An 18,011-nucleotide genomic window follows, 5' to 3' on the forward strand; every position below is an offset into this window, starting at 1 on the left:
ACCCTTTGACTGCCACATTATTCGTGATGACAAGTGCTACAGATTGTTGTTTAAATAAAAATACAATCGTCTAGGCTCTAATTCATATTTCATAAATGCTAGCCATTTTATTTTACTGCTGGAAGTGTTAAGTTGATGTGGAACAGTTTGGACAAGCAAGAATAAATTAATGCAGATTTATATTGATATGACATAATATAAACATAAAACAGACAAGAAATGTAAGAAACGTAAGATTGACGAACAAACAAATTTGTCTCATTCAGAATATGGTTATCGATAGTAGAGACTTCCTATAGTTAAAGACAATGAGTTCTCGAACAAAGAAAGGTTTCAAATTCAACATAAAAACTGCAATGTAACAACATTAGACATAAAATACCATACAGAAATGTAAGTCTTTTTTTACAAAAATGGATGGTTTCAGATTATTGACTTTTGCAAAACATCATTTCTTCTATTAGTGAGAAAAGCAATTATCTAGCAAAATAGCGTTTCTTTTTAATACTTCATCAATGTATAGAAATTTATACTGTGATGAAACTTGGGCTAAGAAGGCCGTCACAAAATTTTAAGTGTTGATAAATCTTAAAGAAGTATTTGCAACATCGCAACTCATTGGGGTGCTATTTTGCCGTTATCCATTTCTTTAAGCACTATTTATTAAATACTCTTCGTAATTGCCTAAAACTGCTTCAAAGGTGATCTAAATATCTTTTTAATGCAAATATATCAAATTTGTAAATATTTTGAAAACACATTATACTCATTTACCCACCAATAAGTTTCATCGATTCTGAGCCATTGCAGATTCGCAGAAATGCGAAATTGACACTCGAGCCATTCGAGTGTTTGTGCAGATATGCGAAAATGGCAACCAAAGGGTTAAACAAAGAACTAACAAATGTTTCTTGTTCCATGATAGGTTTTTTCAAAGTTTTATAGTATTTCAGTGTTTTCAATGGCAACAGCTCGCTGCATTCATACAAAGTTAGTAAATATTAACAATATGATTTAAAATAGTTACAAATATGATTGCATTTCCACTTTATAATACACTAGTAAATCAATATATCGTAACAAACATAACTTGGAGTTCGACTACTTCTGTACCATCTTTTTGTTGCACCTTTATTTATCTGACAGACCAAAGGCTCTACACCCATTACAGAGAAGCATGTCGAGCAGCCAAGTCAAGCAGCCATGTCAAGCAGCCTCCGAAGGATAATAAAGACTACAGTAGCTATTCCATTTTATCTGGTTCTGATTGTTAAAAACGGGTTTAGGGTTTCTTAAACTAGAGTAATTATTTGATGGATTATAACAATCCTGCTAAACATGTTCAGGGTCCGTAATTAACTCTCATGCTAAAATTACACACCATTACAAAGCGTGATGAAATATAATTTGAAATATCGTTAATGAATAATGACAAGATGGTAAAAAGAGACGCAGCCATGCTGTAGCAGCATCTCGCGCTGATCGAAGACAGGAGGCAAATAAAGACTATTTCCATAGACTTACTCGCCAACTGTTTGCTGAAATTCTGCCGGATGTTATCGTGTACCAGTCGGTCTGGCTCACTCTTACTCCGACATCTGGTGTGAGGCCTCGAGCTAGATATACTATGCAATGATGACACGGAGTGCTTGGAGGGAAGATTTCTCACTTTGATTGGATGAGGTTGTGACATCTAAAGCAGAAGGTTACAATTACTTGTGAATTTGTGAAAATGGTGTTTAGTTAATGTAGATAACGAATGTGAAAATGTGCAGATATGAAAATATGAAATTTTACACACTTTTACAAATAAGGCTTGATGAGACGGCATGGAGGAAGTCTTGTGCCGGCAGGAAGTCAAAGATTTACAGCACTTCATAGTGAGTTTACCAAAAAATAATTAAAAAATTCTTTCAATCATGGTTAATTGTAAAAAGGAAATTGGACTGACGGAAATTGGACTGAAAAAAATTGGACTGAAAAAAAATGGACGGAAAAATTGAAATGACCAAAATTGGACTGAAAAAAATTGGACCGACAAAAATTAGACGGGCGAAAATTGAACAGCCGAAAGTTGGACTGACAGGAATTGGACGTCAAGCTGCCAATCGAAAAATATGTGATAAAAACATGATCAAAGACTCCATGATGGATTATTCCCTTTGGATATGATGCCAATTGTAATGGCGAACTGATGCAAGGTTAGTGATGGCTGCATGAAAAAAATCTATCATCAACATGGGATTCGAGATGAATAATTGTTGATAAACGTGTTGATGAACGTGTCTTGATGACTTGGAGTTATCCCCTACACATATTTTAATTTCAATTAATTGCTATGACTTTTCTAAACAATCATTCTCTGCTTATACATTATGATGTACTGTCTTTTCACATGAGTGAAAAGATCACTTTTTAAAACCTAGCTACAAATGAACCTAAAATTTCATACAATTGCCTTTCTTTAGAAAACGTATGGCTAGAACACTATTGCAATGGACACTCAATGTGAGACGAAAGACTGCTGCAAATGAGACAACAGAAAAAAATCAATGCAGATTGTAACGATTTATAAAACTGAACGGTGCCTCAATAAATCAATGATATGAGAAATGAGATATCAATTGTCAATATCAATGATATGACAAAAGGCTTTAGCTAACAGCCTAACACTAAGGCTTTTCTGTCAATCTGCCTGAGAAACTATTACACTACTACAGGAAATGAGTTGAGACTAACTTCCCACACATAATTCAACTCTATAATTCAATTCCCCACTGTATAATATGGAATGCAAAGAGCTTTAACCACAGCTCAGCAGAACCTCTTGGCCTTCATTATTTCCCTGCAGACAATTTTACACCATCACCTGTAATGCTAATTACCAAATCAGACACCATTCAAATTTAAAACGATTCAGTGATAGACGGCTATAGGGATATTAGACGGTTGTAGGGATATTAGACGCCTGTAGGGATATTAGACGGTTGTAGGGATATTAGACGGTTGCAGGGATATTAGACGCCTGTAGGGATATTAGACGGTTGTAGGGATATTAGACGGTTGTAGGAATATTAGACGGTTGTAGGGATATTAGACGGCTGCAGGGATATTAGACGGCTGCAAGGATATTATACGGCTGTAGGGATATTATACGGTTGTAGGGATATTAGACAGCTGCAGGGATATTAGACGGCTGTAGGGATATTATACGGCTGTAGGGATATTATACGGCTGCAAGGATATTAGACGGCTGCAAGGATATTAGACGGTTGTAGGGATATTAGACGGCTGTAGGGATATTATACGGCTGCAGGGATATTACACGGCTGCAGGGATATTAGACAGCTGCAAGGATATTATAGACGGTTGTAGGGATATTAGACGCCTGTAAGGATAGCATTTCAAGCAATAAACATTTGCGTAGTTGTCTTTGTGCAAAGCAACAGATCAAAAAGTACGTGAAACCGGCTCATTATAAAATTAAATATGCGTACTCTTAAACGCTTCAAGTTAATATGCTGACTTTTTAAATACTTCAGTAAAATTTTGGCTTAAAACATTGGCAATGCTCACTTGAGATAATTAGATTTAAAAACAATACCTCCACATCGTCATAAACAAGGCTCAACGAAAACTTTAAATATGAAAAACAACGTAACGATAACATATAAAATTTACCAGCTATTTGCATGGACCAGATTGGCATTTGTCATTGATATGCGCTGTTACTCGTGAGCAAGCACACCAAATGACTAAAATCATTTTGTGAGAGAAATTCAGAGAATTTTCTCACAAAGAGGTCTGTTTCATAATCACTATCTATAGATTGACCACAGCCATTCCTGCTTCAACACTCATGCTATTCAAGTTAAGGCTTACCCGCCTATTGTCCCGAGTAAAGCTGTGTTTTGAGTTGAAAGATCGAAGTGCCGTCACTGCATCACCAAACTCCTACAAGCGGCATAAATATCCACCATAAATATTCACCAACCATACACACATGTCTCCTACCGTACAAGAACAAGTTGTGTCGGAACAGATATAAGATAATAAAATATGATACACAATAATATATAATGTAATATACTATAATATATTAGATCATACAACATAACTAGCTGGATGCCCGGCGTTGCAATTTTGGTAGTGAAGAAAATTAACTTTTAATCAGCATATTCAACATCAAAATTTATTATTCTAACTTTTAAATCAAAGTGATTGTTTATTTCTGTGAACTGTGCTGTTTATTTTTATTGCATTTATTTCTGTGTAATTCATATCATACCGGCTGCAGTGCCTATTATAGATCTCTACTGATTGAAATAAATGTGTTGGCTATATGAAGCATTTTTCTTCTGGTAAGCCTTTACAGATTTTCCTTCAGGTAAGCCTTCACAGATCTTTCTTCTAGTATAACACATAAAACTAGCCGAAGTGTTCAGCATGAAGCCATCAAAGATTGACATGTATTTCATGGTATAGCAAGGTAGACAATGTAGTGTATTGGATAAGCACCCTGTTTTGGATAAACACACGGTATTGGTATTGGTGTATTGGCTGTCAGCAGAACTAAAGGTTGTGAGTTCAAAACCAGTTCACAGCAGATTTCTCATTTTTAAAACTTTAGAGCTAGACAGACGGATGTACAGACGGATGGACAAACATTAAGATTTATATATATATAAGATATAAAATACATATATGTATCTTATATGTACATATAGATATGTCAATAAGCAAAGTCTTGGTATCTTTTAAAAGAAAAGCCATTTTTACCCTGGAAATTTTTATATGGGAATATATTTATTGCTACAGAGTCGATTGCAGCAATCGACTCTAGCAATTAAGTGACATATTTAATTGCTAGAATTAAGTTACATATTTAAAGACCACAAGCTTTATTCTCCATTGAGATATCACTTACTAAAGTAAACTCGGTGCCCCTTCTGGTGACAACAAAGACTAAGCGCATAAACGCAATAGATATATCATGCAGAGAGGCAGACAACTCCATTTTTATAAACATGCGGATATGGAGTTGCAGAGAGCTGCCAGCCTATATTAAATACAAAAAGTTATTCGAAGCCTATGGACATAGTGAAGTGGGTGGTGAGTGAAAGCGCAAGGTCGGTTCAAGGTCGAACTATGTAGCCAACCTCCACCCCTCAGGAAACAGAAGCAATCTGCGCACTAATTATGGGCCATGATATTCAGTATCGACGTGTTGGCATTATTCTATAGTCGAGCAAGTTTGCAGGACATTTACACTGCCACTTCTCATTGGTTAATGTTGTTAATGATGAGCACATTTTATGCACATTATAAAGTTAATAAAAACGATAAGCCGTATCACAATATTCTTGAAGAATAATATAAATAGAAAGGAAACATAGAAAATGAACTTTTGAATGTAACGATAATAGTCAAAGGGCTGCCCGAGCTCTCTTTCAAAATACTAAACTTTTATAACGGTCATATATATTATTAACCATTCAAAATTATTATAAAATAAAATAATAATTATTTGTTTTTAGAATTGTTATATTTTATAAAATATGGGCATATACGCTCAACTGTGCAGCCACTAGCGTTAGGAGGCCTCTCAGTAACAATCACTCTAGGTGGCTAACTTTTAACTTGATTAGGACCTCAGGCTAGCTTTAGGAGATTAGGCTAACTTTTAACTTGACTCACTGCGGCAGTATTACTGCTGTCATCGCCTGTGAACACATCCAGTTCCCCTACAGTTGTGCAGCTGCTGGCAGGAGTGCAGTATGATAAGCTGTCTGTACATTTGCTCTCACATCCTATCGAGTGATTCGATCCACTAGCTGCCATGGGAGCTGTCAGACTCTTGGCATCTGTTGCATCGTATGACCAACTTAACGGACGGCCTGTGTTCCTACAACAGATCGGCATATCTAATTTAAGATTTACAGTTTTTGAGAATAACGTGCCAATTTTCCAAACAGTTACATATGTAGGAGTCTTACAGAGCAAAAGCCACATTAAAGTTTTGCATGGACACTAGTACCCTGGCAGTCAGGTTCGCTGTGAGAGATCGTCATGCGTATTAAAAATCCTCACAATATTTTCCGAAATGCTGCACGGCGGTTGAGTGTCACAGATGTAAGCGATGCCGGGCAGCAAACCTAAAGGTCACTAGTTCAAATCCCATATGATATAATCTTTTCTGAACCTCCAACCATAGCTTTGGAAAGACAAACAGACGGACACAGCTCGTATCATAGTAAAAGTTAAAAGGAAAATAAGCCTCAGCCATCTTCAGTCACAATAAGTGAACTTTTTTATTTGTAGTATTTCTATCAATGACTGGAAACCAATTCTTTCAATTGTAATAATAAATAGAAAACCTGAAAACATCCCTAAAAAGTGCAACGGCGGCATGGTCCATACACTTTATAAACATGGTTACAGGAAAGACAACTTCATCTTGATCAAGAGTTGCTTCCTTGTTAAACCATTTATCGTTGTTCAACAAAAGAGCAGTAATGCGGGTCATTATGTAGCCAGCAATCTAGCTGACAAACTAAAAAAAGGCTTTAGACAATGCATTATTACTATCTTGTTTTTGTTGTCTGTAGCTTATGAATAACTTTGTTCAAGATAATCTAACATCATGAAAAAGTCAAATCTTACCACTAAAGTAAATCATGGATACCTTGTCATTCCACCTAATAACCTAATGTTTTCAATACACACTGCCTAATGTTTTCAATACACCGCCTAATGTTTTCAATATACACTGCCTAATATTTTCAAAATGCACTGTAAAGAAATCAAATCTAATTTGTACCACTGTTTATTAATACTAGCAGTAGTATATTACTACTACAATAGCTGAACAATACTAGCAATAGTATATTACCACTACAATAGCTGAACAGTACTAGCAGTAGTATATTACTACTACAATAACTGAACAGTACTAGCAGTGGTATATTAGTTGAACTTTCATTCTGTTTTTCAACTCCAAAATATTGAATAGCAAAATCTTCCATTTTAGCTGCCCTAAAATATGCAGGGAACCAAATGTCAATTCAGCGCTGCACATGCTTTGCATGAAGTATTGCTTGCGAGGCAATCATAAAATCAGCATTTCCACATTTCGCCCGACAAATAAAAGACCAAGGGCGATAATCAGCAATGTGATCGGTTTTAACATGAATTTAAGCATGACGATGTGACTACAGTGTAAAGTTGCTAAAATGCCGCTGTCACATTTCCTTAGGGAGCAAGGAAATGCAGAACTTTTTCTTTCTCCTATGGTGAGTTATTCAGGGTTCCCTATTCTTTCCCATAGGGTGGGTCATTCACGGTTCCCTATTCTTTCTCATTGGGTGATTCATTCACGGTTCCCTATTCTTTAACAACAGTAAGTAATAGAGAATCCTGTAAGAACGACATGACCTTCACACAAACTAGGCCCACACTCATCGGTCAATTTATTTGTAAATTCGACACCTCATTTAGTATAGTGTCAGTGTGTATGCAGCTATAGCAAATATCAACGTTGAAAAATTTGACTATGCATTTCGTCAATGTGTGTGTGTAACCTGAAGGTCACCAAAGGTGGGTACTCCTTGGCATGCTTTCTGTTATAACTAAACGGAGTAAGTATTTCAAAGCTTTTAGGCCTGCCAAAATTTTGATTTTTCAATAGCGATTAGAAATGTTGCGCAGTCGATGAAATTGCCATATAAAGTTAATCTTATAGTTGGCCTTATAACCTAGATGACAATTCACTCATAAAATTCCATTCATACAGTTCACATAAAACATTCAAACATGTAGAACATTCAAAAAGGTTTTTACACATAGCCAGTTGAGTGAATCCCCCATTATTACTTGACCCTGAGTAGAGCACGTACCAAAGATAACTGTTTATCTCGCCGGCCAGTCATTCATTCCACTACTAGATGTACTCGCATGTGTAAACATGTCAAGGACTTTCTCAACTATTCATTGTTTCGCTATCAGCAAACGCAGCAAGAATGACCCACCTGCCAGGAAGAGACAATCCTCGACCGCTGTCTGCCAGCTGTGGAAGGGTGTTAGATGATTTTGGGGGCCTTTTCAAAGAGCAATACGAAGCCGTCGTAGTTTCTACATTACTCGGCCAATGCAAGAGGGATAACTCAATTTCCTTTTTGAGATCAGAAGATATTTTCCTGTTGTGACTGGAATCTAGTGTCAATGAATCAGAAGGTGTAACAAGCACTCTGAACTGGGACGGAGGAGAGATGATTCCTGGTTCAGAAATTAGCTGTTCACTAGAGGGCGTTAGAGTCTTATTAGGTGAAATGTCACTGATACACCAGTCATCAGGATCCAACCTGCTGGGTCCTTTATCAGATTGTCTTCTCTTGGCTTGGAGAGTTGGATTGTCATCATGATCAATAGTGTTTTTGACACTTTTCATCGCTTTTCTGTCGGATTCTGTGGCAAAAATGCATTTAATAAACTCAGAAATCACAAGAATTTCTAAATATAAATATATGGTGAACATAGCCACCAAAATACTCACTGAGTAGATAAAAACATACATGTATTAGCAACTGACTGGCCTTTAGCATTACAAAGAGAAATCTTTAAATACTAAATATGTAAGGAAGATAAATCAATAGATACATGAGGGATCATATGGCTTGGCATTAGGTACAGCTAGGATAATTAAGTCCGTAATTGCATTACAGGGGGGGGGATCAATTGTGAGCTAAAAATAAAGAAGACCAGGCAATCAATAATGATTTATACGCTATGATTCCCGATGACTGCATCTGATATTCGCTGAAAACAGAACGAAAACTGTGTGCAGGTACTAATCACTGCAAGTTGGCGGTAAAATGGCTAGGATGGTCTCTCTGTGTTATGACAAAACAAGAATAATATGTCTGACAGTCTTCGGTGCAATAATAAATACCGAGTGAAACAGCAAAATCTTGTCATCCGACATTTCGATCTCTGTAACTGTGAAAGTAAATGGTTAGTCGACAACTCCGGTCGACAACAACATTGGATAGATGATACATGAATCTTATTTGGTGACATTCTTTAAGCCATAAGAGCTGTCATAGCTCATGCAATATTATATTCTCACTCTCCCCCTTTCCCCTTTCCTTCTCTCCCTTACCTTCTATCCATCCCCTTATTTCCTATGTTCACACATTCTCACAATCATGCCTGTGTTGTTGGCGTTGTTAACCGAGCCAAGTCATCAGATAACATCTGTTAAGTTATCTCCATAACCCAGCCCTTCTACATGATGGTTTTACTTCTTTACAATTAGTACACACGCTAGAGCTGGCTTTCTTAAGGTGATCTTAGACTCCATACGCGTATCCCTCCTTGTATCCCTCCCTGTACCCCTTCGGAGCAGGCATAAAAATAATCTATCATTCAATAGAGTACACGACGAGTATACACTTATTCTTGACTGAATTCAACGATATGCGATTAATACATTAGTTTCTCTATTAATTAGAATATGGTCTGCGGACAAATCAAACTAAAAACATTTTGGTATCAACCAAACTCGTTAGTGATCAGGTAAGCAGCTGATTGATGTAGCCTGAAATCATGAGCTATTTACAAACATCTCACGCCACAGTATATGATGATGCATCAAGAAGTGTGTACCTACTCCAGGCTAAGAGGCCTGTGCCACTTACTCATCGTATACCAACATGTATCTTAAACATTGCAAAAAACTAGCGTCAATCAAGTGAAGGTTACGAGATTAGAATTTGAGAACCATAGATGTATCCAATACACATTTTTCCTAGATGTAGAGAATCTGAAAGGACTCGATGACTAATGCTTGCTGTCTATTTTGGAAGCTGATCGATGAAGGCAGCGACATATTTTGAACAATATTAAAAACTTATGTTTTAAAATATATTCTACTAGAAATGAAAATTCCATGGTGGTATGATCCCAGCATCGTTTTGTCTCAAGTGTAAGACAGGCATCAAACTGGAATAATTACCCAAGTAGAAAAAATATGTCCGCATATTCCATAACTTCGACAATGTCTACATCTATCTTCTTCTGATTTATCAAATTGTGTAAACATCACCCAAACGCCATTGTATTACTTCCTCAAATGTTTTTATAATACTTGACCAGACTAATGTTACTTGCTATTTTATTTTATAACTTAAGTTGGCACATGCTAGTTGGCAGTTGTTAGCTAGCAGTCCTCAATGAAGCATGTTTACCACCTACTAGCTATTGGTCAAAGTACACAGCAGATGCCAAAGTAATCTCTTGTGACAACATTGCCCAAATACCGTTACCAAGTTCACTTTTCAAGTAGAAGCCTAGAAGTAAGTAACGGAACAGAGAGATACATAACTAGTACTTACGACGTCTCTCCGCTGCTGCTAACTCCCTCGGCGATCCTTCGGTCGGATCTGACACTCTCCTGCCATTCAGTCCTCGAAATGAGGAAAATATCTTTGTTTTTCCGGCTGAAAATGAATAATAACTAGCGATTTATTGCCTAATCGAATGAGATGACACAATGTGTGTGTGATCAAGCTAATCCATCGGGGTAGACAAGCCCTGGATCAGAAACTGATCAATACAACAATGAAGGCCACAATGTTATATCGCACGCCTACTCGGCTCAACAAAGTAAACAGTTAACAGAAGCGGCAGGCGCATATAGAAAAACTACAAAACACTATGTTTGCAAATCAAACGCAGTACTTGTAATAAAGCACGCTGAGAGGAAAATAGAAAGGTACAATCCGTCGCCTAAGCATCGATTCTTATCTCGCAAGAATCAGCTGAAAGCATAGCTGGGAGCAGATCCCATCAGATGCTAGTCTACAAATATGAAAGGTCACTGGCTCTTGTGTGTCATGCTTAGCACTGTCTATCAGGGGACATGGTATGATACTTCTGTCAGTCAATGTTCGGACTTGAAGGGTGTGAAATCTCATCACAGGGTACTATAAGCCAATAGCCTTGTTCAAAGCTACTGCTGGTTATTATAAATTATAAGAGACATTATGCAGTCCTAAAAGTTACAATAAAACTTGTGGAAACCATAAGCCACTTGCGTGGAGAACATGACTAATTCTAGGCGATGAAATCTGATTATGAATGGAGATAAACTTGGAAAACCCAACGCCACAGAGAAATAACAGTAGTCATATTATTTGCATCAATTCTGGACTCTAGCTTTTTAATATAAACAATAGTTTAAACTTTTTACCTTTGACAAAAGCAAACTGTAAACATACCGTTTGCATCACCATCGAAATAATCAATAACTGTAAAAGGTTAATGTTTTACATCGCTTTGCCTGTAAAAGGATTAAATTAATCTTCGTAAAATTCTGACGAGTTATTCGAAAAATACAACGGCACCCTTTATTTGAACGTCACCTCTGATAAAACACCACTCTAGGGAAAGGGTTGAAAAATAGAGCGCCATGACGTTCAAATAGAGGTTTTACGGTAATTAGTTTCTAGACCACATGACAGACTTCCCCTTCCTCTTGCGATAAATATTATGTGGAAGAAAATTTATAACCCAAAACTATGACTCTCATTGGGTGGCTGCATTGCATATTCACCCCTAAATGATTTCAACAATTAAAAACTCATCATTTCCATCAAGCTTTGCATAAAACTAACTTACATATTCCCCTATATTATACTTAAAAACTAAACTAACAAAAACTCGGGGAATTGTTCTTTAGAGAGACGCACACACCGGAGTTAAGGAGTCTACAGCAATCCTATTATAGCCACGAAGCCAGCTAGATGCAGTGTCTATCACATTTAGTTTGTCTTCAAGACTGAAATGCATGTTTTTCCGCATAACTTTCGTACCGAGTTAAATCGGATTTGAACAATGCTCCAGCTAATACCAGTTCTCTTAGCAGAGAAAGGTATTTTACTAGTATGTATAGTAGTATTGTATGTCTAACCATTTATTTGATTTAATTGACTAACTGTTGCACTTTTTGTGATCACTGTATGGTATAATTTAGTAAGGATTTTAGTTTGAATTGAAATTATAGCCAATGAAGTAATAAAAAAATCAATTAAATTGATGGTTTTATTGTAGATGCAGATTAGAACAAATGTAGAAAACCTTTTGAGGTAGATAAATAAAGCCCAGTTTTTAAGTCAATTCTATATCCTGACAGGACACTCAGGTAGATATCATCAGATGTCAATATATAACCATTCCTATAGACCACATACTTACGCTCTTTGGCTCAAGAGACAACATATTTCCACAGCTTTCGAGTGAACTATTATTTTATATTTTATTCTGTTGCTAATGATAACCATCGACGTTGTCAAAAAACGCAAGTGTGTACCGACACTTCATGGGTGGAGGTAAAGTATAAAATCATCACATGCATAAATCCTACATTTCTCATGCGATATTGCGTGCCTAGTGCAACACTTAGAGAGCTCATATGAAAACCTGGCTTGACTGCTTGAGTGCGAAATGCTAACATCCTCTATGCCTCAGAGAGTTTTTGTGTTTAAACGAAAGAGATTCTTCCAATACAAATAGGGTCCTTAGGGCAGTATTATTACATGATTGTTCCTTGATAAAGGAGCCATGATGCATGTACAAATGTATGTACATCTGATCTGAAACCTTTAAAATCGGCAGATGAAAGGAGGGCGAGTCTTAACCTAAGATCTGCTGAATAGACCAGCAGGTTATGGCATGAATTCTAAAAGGATTTCAAAATGGATAATAGTTTGTTGAATAAATACAGAATTTTGACTAGTAAAAAAATAAAAAATAATAATACACATATATTTAAAGTAAGAACATTAGCAGCCTTTACTTTTTCAAACAATTTTATTCAAAGATGGCTATTAAAATCTTTTTATCTCATTAAAAAAGTAAAAAAAAGTAAAATGAAAATGTGTTGCCAACCAAGATAAAATCAAGGATCTGTGTATCTGAATGTAATGAATCTATGCATTGATGAGTCTACCCTTTTGTTCGCCTGTCTATGAGGTGAAAATGTTAAACCTCCTTCAACTATTTGTTATTTTATTAATTATAAAAATAATTTTATAATCTTATAATAGTTTTAACATATGAAGCTATGAATAGATTGACTTCACCTGTCAAAGTTTGACTGTAGAGCAAAAAGCTTAAATATTGGGCATTTTTCACATTTTAGGGTGAGATTTTGTATCTGTTGTTGTCATGATAATATTCAAACAGGTCGGACAAAAACAATCAGCTTCAAGAGACGCTCCTATAACGTAAATTCCTCTGAACCTAAGCAATTTATGTAAAGTTTTTATACATCGTATTATGTAAGAAATTCCCTAACGTAAAACGCCAAGTCAGGCAAGTTTTCAAATTCAATTTGAATAGCAAGGTTCCCTTAAAAGTATCGTTTACTTTCTTCGTTACTGCACTTCGGGGATAAAAAAACCTTTATCCTAACCTCTAACCCTGAATTTGGACAAACGGACAAACAGGCAAACACCTGCATTGTAATAAAGATATATATTTTTTGCTTTAATGCGCATATACATTTATATTCTTTGCAGCATAGAACTTACTATAGAGGAAATAAGTGAAAAAAAATTGATTTAAATTGACATTGAAGATGTGTGCTCCCCTTAGCATAGAATGGGCGTAATCCTGAAGTGTAAGTGATAAGAAAAAAAGAGAAAAGTAGTCGATACAAACCAATGATGCCACATTTACTGTACAGTCATCAAATTAAGAAGTTGAGTTTAGTTTTTTTCATTTTGAAAGGCCAAAGGAGGGAGTTTGCTAAGGTCTTGGAGCGGATTAGGCTATTTACATGTATTTTAATGTCATTGGTTAATGTTGTTACATTTAAAAATGTATCATCAGCGCCGTCAATCTGCGTAGTCAGTCTAGCATCAGAAGAGCGTATCTTATCAACCATCAGTGCCTTAAAGCTACGACCAGTTGAACTAAGGCTATCAAGTATGCAAATGACTCACCTCGTCTGCGGAACTTGTTGAATATAGTCGATGTGGACGTCTGAAACAAAAAATAGTTATAGCATTTTATTTTAGCCTTAAACGATCTGAGTAGTTTTAAAAGCTAATATACACGCTATTGTCATATTTATTATTATTACATTGTTATTATGCCAACAAGTCACTAAAGACCGTGGTGCACTAACAATAGCGCGTTTAGTGATTAATGGATGTGCCACGTCATTGGTATTCAGTGGAACAAACTTACTGACTAGCTTCGTGCTCAGAAAATTTCTTACTTCATTTGTACGTGACAAAGTAAATGCAATCGTTCGCAACTATGGAGTGAACAACTGTAACTTCTGGTAAATTACCAGAAGTTGTGCCTCTACGGGTGATGCTAAAAAATGAACACAAATACACTCGGCACTATTCAGGCTGCATAGTGATTGGTTCCTTCAAAAGATACCATCACTTTAGCCATTCTTTCTCATGTTCATCATTTACATGTACAACATGAGTGTTTTGAAAAACAAACTTTATCTAAAAATGCCAAAAATCATCTCAGAGGAAACATTTTTTTCAGTACCCCAACAGCTTGCCAAGGTAATGAAGTGTGATAAGCATAAAATTATTTCAAACAACTTATGCCTTACATTTTTAGTTCCTTAATGCAATTCAATTAACATTAAGAAAACAAATTACATTATTTTAAAAAACACCAGAACAATTTTAGATTAAATGAAAATTCTCTTTTTTAAATGGTGATACAATTAAGAAAAGAGACAGCGTTAAATTTCTCAGAATATTTATTGACAACAATTTAAACTGGAAATTACATATAGAAAGCTTATTAAAACAATTATGTCCACTTAGTGGCCTATTGTACCGATTGTCTTTTCATTTACCATGAAATTTTCTAATTTACTTTATAACTCATTGATCAACTCAAAAATTTCATATTGTATGGAAGCCTGAGGGAATGCTCCATTAATTTATAGATCTTGAAAAAGCATTTATTTATCAAAAAAGAGTAGTTCGCATTATTAACAAGAAATCTTTTTATTTCTCGACTGGGGATCTATTTAGAAAATGCAACATTTTGAATGTTAGTCAGTTGGTTAAATTTCGGACTTTGCTTAGAACTCATATATCTTTTTACTCATCATATTCTCATCTCTCATAGCACTATTTCACTCGAAATTCTAAACTCAACGTACCTCTACCTAAATCATCTAAATCTCTATCTAAATCGGTTTCCGGTGCACATAGTCGATGATTAACGTCGAAAGGACAATACCGACATACAGTGACATAGTGTGAACCGGGTTTTACGACGTGAATTGCAACAACAATAATAACAGAATGTGACAAGACCTGTCAGCTACTGTCATGAATGAATAAATGCGCAGAGTATCAAAAGAAAGGAAATACCGCGGAAGAGGCATGTTACAAAACATTGCATAACCCTTAAAATAGTTGATGAACTACGATGATACGAGGAAAGCCAATTCAATGAGTTTATATTTCTACACTAACAACAAAAACCACTCTGTTAGAAAGAAAAACGGCACAAACAATCCTATGACCTCATCAATCACATGTCACCAGAGTCGCTGGACAGGAAATGGTTATATACTCTGACTCACCGCCGAACAACAAGAATACATCGCTACAAACTTTATTACTACCCAGTCTGATGATCTACAAACCAACTGAATCGCTGCCTCGCATGACTCAGGGATGAACAGACCAGCTGACCTATCCAGCAGATAGCTTGTCAATTCAAACTGCCACCAGAACACGAGCAACATCCTAAAGCATTCGTTTGAATGTGTTTTGTAATCCAAGTTGTAAAGTTTAAGGCAGTGATTAGAGCCAACAGCAAACGCGTCATTCTTTACATGATAAAAATACTTCTGTTACAACGTATAAACACTCCATGGACAAAAGTTCAGTGAGAGAGCGAATATGTTATAACATATGAGAACATAGTGGCACAACCCAATTTTGAAAAAATGGAAAATACAGACTGTATCGAACGTGCAAAATACTTATCGGAGGAAATTAGCATTCAATCCTCCAACGTTTAAAATTGTGACGATGTTACCTTAGTCTGTCATTGCGTAACCAGCATGTTATAAGAAGACAAACCTCTCTAAATTCAATCAAGCTGAGCAGTCACCGGTATAAAACAAGCAAAAAGTCAATACCTCAGATTTGTCTAGTGTTTCTTGTTTGCGCAAAAGCGAAAACTAAACTTTTGCGCATGACTTAGTGGTGACAAGAAAATGACCCCCTCCCTTCCTGTGCACACTCACACATAGACAGCATTGCAGCCCTTACCAACAAAGATTCTTTAGCATCCGCCATGTTGAAGCTTAATTCTTACTACATATAAAAATCGAAATCCGAAAAACAACAGACAACTATCTTCGAAAGTTTTCGGCTTTACTAAAACGAAATGTCCGACAACGCCAATAATCCTGAAAGAACTATGAACCATCTTCCCTTATCCCATGTATTATCTCGTAAGATAAACAAGGTGGTTCAAATAACATTAAACAGTGGAGCCGCTGTAGGCAGTATGATAACATACAAACTAACAGATAAAGATATGTATATAGATGAGCAGGCATAATGTCGAAAATCATAATGGATAAGTTTGCAAGCTTCATATTATCTCAACGCCTGTTTGATATAAATGAGAATCATAATCCAGGGAGTCTGACGGCAAAACATTTAACCAGGCAGACAGCTGGATAAGGCTTATCTACACATACCATCGAAATGTGTCGTTCGAAATAGTTTATTTAAGCGTTGTATGGTCGTCTGCAATCACTCGATTTACGAGTATAATATAATGTCTGCTTGTTGGTGTACTCTCAGATGGCTGGCGAGTCCATTGCGAGATGAACAAATCTTGCCATGAAGGGAATCGGTAACTGTCTTTTGTGTTGTTTCGGGCAGCCCTCTTCTGCTTCCGTTTAGATCGTCTGTTATCTTCAATTATTTTCACATCTTTGTGCACCAAAGGTCGAAATACTTTTCTGTTTTTTGCTAGCCTCTCCTAAGTTTTGGTTCTGATAAAACACTGCTTCGAGGTACGGAGTGAAGGTTATATTTGGGCCGTTTTCTCTGGCCTCCATGAGTATGCTTGCCATCTTCCTGTTGCGAGTACATGACCTGTTTTGGTAGGTGTGTGTCAGAAGTACGCTCTACTGTTGTATAGATCATACAATTCATGATTCATGACACGTTCATGATTAGCTGCAATAGCAGTAAGCATAATCTCGAATTCATTTTATTCGCTTCTACTGTAAGCTGGTTTCATTTATGATTTAATTTTGAACGATGATGCCAGGTCCTCACACAAATAACAATTAATATATAGACAAAAATATTCTAACTTGTAACAGATACAGGAAGGCCACTGGTGTAGTTTGAAGCTCTTTACGTAATAAATTCTGTTGAAACTAAATTTCCTCATAATTGAATTTATGTCGTGAACTTAGAGTATGTTTGTACTTGATCGTTTCCACCATTAACGTCTAGTGGTCTTTTCTTGAAACATTGTTGATACTATAAATCATTGATATTACGAATTGCGGACGATCCGTATTACATAATAAATATGCTGACGATACTTCCACAACGATAGTAAAAAATCCTACGAGAACATCCATGGCCTTGACATGACAGAGGCTGATTTTCATTGGCCATTCTACTTTTCGACGCTTCACATAGTTTAGTAGAGCCATGGCGTGGCGCTATGGCACATATCTACAATCTGCATCAGCTGCGCATTTCGCGTGTGTGTCGCTATGCCTTTACCTAGATATAAAACACTGCAACGCCTATACACATTCCTATAACACCCAGCAACAAATATCCGACCTAGATAGAAAAAATATTTTCCATTTTCTACTAAAATCAGCTCATCACACCTCCAATGATCACATCACAAAATCCTTGAAAACACTACCTTATACCAAACTTGCTCGCTTCTGCAGTTCTGCTACAGGTTTC

At 36.3% G+C, this 18,011-nt stretch overlaps 1 protein-coding gene across 1 annotated transcript in view; it reads right to left on the reverse strand.

Annotated features, from left to right (window-relative positions):
• LOC137406414 (rho guanine nucleotide exchange factor 4-like) overlaps positions 1-18,011 on the reverse strand; it is a 52,061-nt gene that overhangs the window by 21,640 nt on the left and 12,410 nt on the right. Inside the window, exons 2-7 of the mRNA XM_068092988.1 lie at positions 14,004-14,043; positions 10,392-10,496; positions 8,028-8,463; positions 5,698-5,905; positions 3,883-3,954; positions 1,525-1,693 (exon numbers count right to left, since the gene is read on the reverse strand). Coding sequence (XP_067949089.1) covers positions 1,525-1,693; positions 3,883-3,954; positions 5,698-5,905; positions 8,028-8,446 — 868 coding nt within the window. The 5' untranslated portion in view covers positions 8,447-8,463; positions 10,392-10,496; positions 14,004-14,043. The remainder of the gene's footprint in view (positions 1-1,524; positions 1,694-3,882; positions 3,955-5,697; positions 5,906-8,027; positions 8,464-10,391; positions 10,497-14,003; positions 14,044-18,011) is intronic.

The sequence above is a fragment of the Watersipora subatra genome, chromosome 10 (assembly GCF_963576615.1).
Source record: "Watersipora subatra chromosome 10, tzWatSuba1.1, whole genome shotgun sequence".
In the NCBI taxonomy this organism is placed as follows: Eukaryota; Metazoa; Bryozoa; class Gymnolaemata; order Cheilostomatida; family Watersiporidae; genus Watersipora; species Watersipora subatra.